This window comes from Melozone crissalis, unplaced genomic scaffold, assembly GCF_028551555.1.
Source record: "Melozone crissalis strain CALT ecotype California unplaced genomic scaffold, PUWL_Pcris_2 ptg000008l_1, whole genome shotgun sequence".
Lineage (NCBI taxonomy): Eukaryota > Metazoa > Chordata > Aves > Passeriformes > Passerellidae > Melozone > Melozone crissalis.
The window spans coordinates 15,017,754-15,023,753 of record NW_026535786.1 but is presented as its reverse complement, the minus strand read 5'-3'; the positions used below and the strand labels follow the sequence as shown (position 1 = coordinate 15,023,753).

The window sequence follows — 6,000 nt, the reverse complement described above, 5'->3', positions numbered from 1 at the left end:
CATGGGCACTCACAGTCCAGAAAGCCAAACATGTCCTGGGCTGCATCCTAAGGGCAAGGGAGGGGATTCTGTCCCTGTGCTCTGCGAAATCCCGCCTGGAACACTGCATCCAGCTCTGGGACCCAGCACAGGAAGGACATGGACCTGTTGGAGCGAGTCCAGAGGAGGCCAACAAGATGATAAGAGGGATGGAACACCTCTCCCACGAGGAAAGGCTACCATTCCCGGCTCCCCTCCGTGAGGGGAGGCGGCTGCTCCCGCAGCGGGCGGGGCGGGGCAGGGCCGGCACCGCCCCCACGGCCGGCACGGCCGGCTCTCCAAGATGGCGTGGGCACCGCCTCCATCGGCGGCCAAGCTCTACAGGCCGAATAACTACGTCTCGCTGCCCGCTGAGCTCGACCCCGCCACCTTCGACACATCGCCGGAGAAGTTCCGCGCCGAGGCCGAGCGCCTGGCGATCCGCTCCCGGCTCAAGCGGCAGTACCTGCTGCAGCTCAACGACCCCAGCCCGCCCGCCGTCATCGTGAGTGGGGACGGAGGGGCCGAGGGGCGGCGGGGGAAGCGCGGGGCGCGCCCGCCTCACCCGGCGGGTCCCGGAGCGGGGCCCGCTCCCGCGGCTGTGCTGGGGCCGGGGCCTGGCGGCGGGACGCTGCCGCCCTCCCCGTGACCTTGGTGCCCTTCCCGCTGTGCCTCGGCCTCGGTTCCCGGGTGGTGGGGCCAGTACGGAGCCCCGCGGCCTCACCGCTGTTGTCTTTGCACCCCAGGAAAATCCCGCCTTGATCCGCTGGGTCTATGCGAAGTCGCAGAACGTCTACCCGACATTCCGCCCGACACCCAGGACGTCCTTTCTAGGAGCTGTTTATGGCTTAGGCCCCCTCCTCTTCTGGATCTTTGTCTTAAAAGCTGACAGGGTAAGTCGGCCGAGAACGCTGAACGTCAGCGAACACCACAAACACCAGGTGGTAAAATGTACATCTGCTTGGAGTCTCAGTCTGTGGGATCCTCATGCCCCTAAGAATGATTGATACATTGAAGTAGTGAGGGAAGGAAGGCTGTAGTGAGCCTGCTGTCTCAGAGCCCGGTACTGGTTGCAGAGTCTTGTTTTTCTGAGAGCCCTTTATTGTACCCTTGGGGCTGTGGCCAGTCACAGGTTGCCTGATCAGGCTATTTTGCAGTCACAAAGCTCTCTGTAGCACTGAGTGACAATTAATCCTAAATTACTCTTATTTTCAGCAGTTGACATGCATTAACTATGCTTTTTGAACTCAAAATACACAGGAAGCTTATGGATGGCAGACCTAGCGATATCTCTGTGCAGTTGCTTGACTATTTCTCTAATTTAGTGAAGCAAAATGGGAGGAATAATTATGCCAGTTGCAGTATCTGATCTCAGCTGGACACTCTAATAATTTTGAAGGTTTATCTTGCTTCCATTCTAGCTCCTAAACTATGATTGTCAGAATCTAAGCAATGGTAGATCATTATGAAAAAAACTCAGTTATATACATACATAAAAAATGCTAACAGGCAGACAGTGGCTGTTTTTAGTAGAGAATTTGTGGCTGTTGTAAACCACTTTTATTTCCCTCTTTTGCACAGAAGTAACATTTTAGATCAAATAATAAACCATGAAGCACTAACATGAATTAACAGAATATTTGTAGGGAATATTGTTTGCCTGAGTGAATTGGAAATTTGGATTTTAGGAAACATGCTAAGCATCTTGATATAAGTGTTCCTGAGACTTAAGTATTTTGCCATGCTGAAGTCCAGGATAATTCACTTTCCTTTATTGTGGTTCCTTTAGTGATGTTTGGGGATTCTTCTTGTTTTCCTGGTATTACATAAGGCATGGTAGTCATAGTCTCTTCTCTGAGGAATGTTTGCTGTGTGTCTGGGAAGGCAAGAGGTAAATTACCAGGTTTTAAGTAAATCTGGTTTTATCCAGCAGCAGGCATCTGGCCATTTTCTGCAGTGCCTGTGTACAGTAATGGTACCTGTCAGAAAGGTACCTGACTGCAGAGTGGGGTACAAATGGGTAGGAAGTGAGCCCAGGCACTTTTAGGCAAGTTATTAAGAAGTTTCTCCATAATGAGATCTCTAAGCTGGGTTATTCAGCCAGAAGGAGGAGATAGAAACTAAGGTACAAATGATGAGACACAACTAGTTTGGTGAAAAATGCCTTACAGGAATTGGTCTCTGCTGGCCTGTGAGAGTGCCTAGATGTGAGGCCAATCTGAGCAGGTCTTTAGTGGGTGGAGCCAAGTGCCTTGTTATCTTTTACTCTTAAACAGCTTGTGCCCAAAGAATCATTTAGGGTGGAAAACACCCTTAAAATCCTATATGGTGTTGCCTTCATGTAGCCTGTGCTGAAATACTAGAACTGCTCTTCTGTTATCCCAGGCTGATTGGAAGTTCCTCTCTGGTAGGATAATGACAAATGTTCTCTCTCTTCCACAGGATCGTAAAGAGAAGCGTATCCAGGAAGGGAAACTCAAGCCATCGCCGATCAGTGTATTCTTCTAAGTCCCTGGAATTGCACTGGTGTTCTTGGGAGAGAAATAAAATAAGATGCACTATGTGATGACATTTCTCTGTCACAAGAATAAATCTTAATTGCTTGTCGGTTGTCTTGCATCTTTAAAAACCAACTTGCATCTTTTTAAACCATGGAAGTTGCTGTTGTCCAGGAAGGGTGAAGTTTAAAATTAGTAGCAGGCTAAAATGCTAAGCAAGACCAAAGCAGTTTCCTAAAGGAACTACTGCTTGCCTTCCAGGTGTTTCTTCTCGGTGTCACTTTGGCTGCGTGGTTTGTCCTAACTGGATAACAGGCAAGTTGTATGATACATTTTTAAGAACTTAGGAGTCTGCCTGACTGCTCTCAATAAGTTGAGTTAATTTTTCTTTTCCCTGATGAACTACAAGCCTAAACCATGTGTTTGTTAATTGCAATAAACTTTTATTTTTCATTAGTACCAGATTTGGAAATAGTGAGCTCAATGTTGTCACGCTGTATGTAACCAGAATTTCCACTAATTCTGTGGTTCCTGTGAATGGGAGACAAGAAGTGTAAGATGAGGATTTTTACTTTGACACTGCCTATCTTGTAGTGCAGGAGAGTACTACAAGATAGTACTGTACTCCTGTACTAGTACAGGAGAGTACTAGTCCCCTGTAAGAGGGCTATGTTCCAAAAAAAAATCCACCACCAAGTATAACTGAATTTTATGCCTGCAAAGATGCCTTTTCTGTTCATTCTTATAAGAACAAAAGCTTTTCCTGCCCAGATCAACTGGTATAGAGGACTCTGGAATTATTACTGCCAATGTACTGAGGTATGAGTGCAAAGAAAAGATTTTTGATGCATACTTGAATTTTTTACATGGCCTGTAGGTGCCATCATGTTCCAAACAACCCTCATTCTTCAGGGACTGGTTTCTTCCCAAGCACTGAGCTTCATGCCAGAAGCTCAGTCTGATACAAAAGCTGAAAAATTCCCTTTGCCTGCTGGGAAAGCAGCAATGTGAAGTCAGCAAAAACAGGTCTACTGCATCCTTTCTTTTCCTGCATGATGAAGATGTAAATGTGGGCCATTTGCAGTCACTCTCCAGCAGAGTGAGTTGATGAGCTTTTCCATGTAATCACAAAGTGGCTGAGGTTGGAAGGGACCTCTGCAGCTCATCTGGGTCCTACCCTCTGCTCAAGTAGGGCATCTAAAGTGGGGTGTCCAGGACTACATATGTACAGGTGGCTTTTGAATATCTCTAGAGTTGAAGACTCCATAACTTCCTGAGCAACCTGTGCCCATGCTCAGTCACCCTCACAATAAAATCACTGTCACTGTGTGGGTTCTTTTTGATGGTGGGTTTGTTGCTTGGGTTTTTGTTTGCTTGTTTGCTTGTTTGTGGTTTTTTTTGGTTTTTTGTGTTTGGTTTTTTTTGTTTGGTTGGTTTTTTTGTTCTTTTTTTTTTTTGCTTTTTTGCTTTTTTTGTTTTTGGTTTTTTTCTTGGTTCTTTTAAATTAATTTTTTAAAAGTGTTTCCTATTGCAGCTCTTCTTGTGTGGGCCATGAAACATTCAGGCTGTGTGGAGCTTGGCACTAATGCTTTGTACAGCAACTGGGCTAGTCAATGCTAGGTTTTGCAATCCCATATGTGCTCCCAGCAACCCTTTTGCACCAGTTTCTGCAGCTTGTTCTGCTAGTTTAACTAAAGCAAACCCGTATTATTCTCTGCAGAATAGCTCCTAAAAGACTGTCACAAATGATATTACAAGATAAGGCTGTGGACCAGTGCAGAGAGGCATCAGTGCATGGAGAGAGTGGTATTTAGGGAAAGAAATAATTGCTTGTCTGAGCATGCTAAATTAGCTATTCTTGCTGCCACAAACTAATTTGATCTCCCAGGACCCATTTCCTCAGCTAATTGGAACTTGAGTTGCCACACATGTAAATTCTCCCTTGCAGCTGTATTTGTTTCAGGCCAGCCAAGCAAATGCTTCAGGATGGGCTGTGCATGAGCACAGTGCCTCTGGTCTTTTAGGGCAGCATTGGATTGATGCTCGTGGCACCTGCCACAGCCCTTTCCTTTCCAGCCCTTTCCTTTCCAGCCCTTTCCTTTCCAGCCCTTTCCAGCCCTGAGTCTCTGATCCCTGCAGATTTGAGCATGGTGCTTGGGGAAAGGCTGCCCTACTTTTATGTCTTGTTATTTCCAGAGCTCTCCAAGCTGTTTTCTTGCTAGGAATGACATGCCATGCTGCTGGAGGTGGGGTTGATGTTTGGGGCAGTGGTGCTGGGTGCAATGAGGAAGGAAAGAGAAGTTTCCCTTCAGATATCTAGGGTGGAGGTAGGAAAGTGAATGTGCCTTGTGGAATTTTACCCTTGACTGATGTGTTACCACCCATATATGCTTTGGTGATGTGTCTGTACGAGAGAAATCCAAGCCTGTAGGTCACTGGATGATAATAAGGTCCCAAACAGAAAACAAGCTCTTCCCCTCTGCCTGTGAAACATTTAGACCTTATTTATCCCTGGATCAGTCTGATTAAATCAGCTTCTCTGGCAAATTGATTCTCCCAAATGTCCTTTTCTGAATTGGCTATTTTCGAGTAAACGTCTCCGTGTAGATTTTATAATACTTTGCTCAAAGCTGATGCCTTTTTTTTTTTCCCCAAGGACCTGGTGCAGATCCAAAATTGATGATGGATGTAACTGACTGATAACTGTGTGTTGCAGGTCTGCATTTCCTTCTCTTTGGGAAAATTGCTTCTCTGGGGAAGTAAGAAATCAAAATGTGGTGGCACCAAGTTTAGAAACTTCCACGTGGGTATGTGCTAAAGTACAGGCCTGAAGTGTGGGGTGCCTGGCTGTCCTCATGGTTCCCACTCTACTTGGGGCTTTGCTTGCTCCCTCCACCCTGTGGAATTCACCAGCTGGGGGTGAGGCTTGCGTACTCCAATCAATGTTGAGGTCCCCCATGGTGTCGGCAGTTGAGCTTTTTTCCAGATACCTTCCCAGGAACAAATGCTTGGACTGGCCAGAGAAGCCCTTTCACATTTGCCATGCTGTAGATTAGCACAGAACTAGGGAGAGAATGTGTCAAGTGCTGACAAACAAGTCGATACTGCAGGATAGCCAGAGTGTGGACTAGAAACTTTCCCTCACTTAGCAGTGAAGTGCTTTGGGTTCTCCAACCTTTATCATTTGTGGTCTACTTCTCTGACAACCAAGTCTTTCCTTGGCAGCCCTCCATGGCTGAACAGGTTGAAGTGGCTTGCTCTGATAGTGGGCTTAGGCCTGGTAGAGCCTTCAGCTGTGTTTATAAAGCTCTTTCCATACAGATAGCATACAATGTTTGTCACTCCCTTGCCTCTCCCTGGGGGAGACACACTGGGTTGTATTTTCAGGAGGCCTTGTGAATGGGTGCTAGCTGGTACCTCGTGTCCACACAAGGTGCAGCTTTCACACCAGCTCCATGTGGTGAGAGCCACACAACTGTTTCAG

General features: G+C 46.7%; 1 protein-coding gene across 1 annotated transcript; it reads left to right on the top strand.

The window, feature by feature from the left end:
* Positions 1 to 284: 284 nt before the first annotated feature.
* Positions 285 to 2,624, top strand: NDUFB4 (NADH:ubiquinone oxidoreductase subunit B4). The gene is made up of 3 exons (XM_054269893.1): positions 285 to 523; positions 765 to 911; positions 2,461 to 2,624. Exons 1-3 carry the CDS (start codon positions 323 to 325, stop codon positions 2,524 to 2,526), a joined length of 414 nt encoding a protein of 137 aa, XP_054125868.1. The 5' UTR covers positions 285 to 322; the 3' UTR covers positions 2,527 to 2,624.
* Positions 2,625 to 6,000: the final 3,376 nt, after the last annotated feature.

What these genes read in the sequence shown, in the direction of transcription:
- NDUFB4 (XM_054269893.1), top strand. Translation starts at nt 323, where the DNA reads ATGGCGTGGGCACCGCCTCCATCGGCGGCCAAGCTCTACAGGCCGAAT. An exon ending in CCAGCCCGCCCGCCGTCATC is followed by an intron (nt 524 to 764) that starts GTGAGTGGGGAC and finishes TTTGCACCCCAG; the next exon opens with GAAAATCCCGCCTTGATCCG. An exon ending in TTGTCTTAAAAGCTGACAGG is followed by an intron (nt 912 to 2,460) that starts GTAAGTCGGCCG and finishes TCTCTTCCACAG; the next exon opens with GATCGTAAAGAGAAGCGTAT.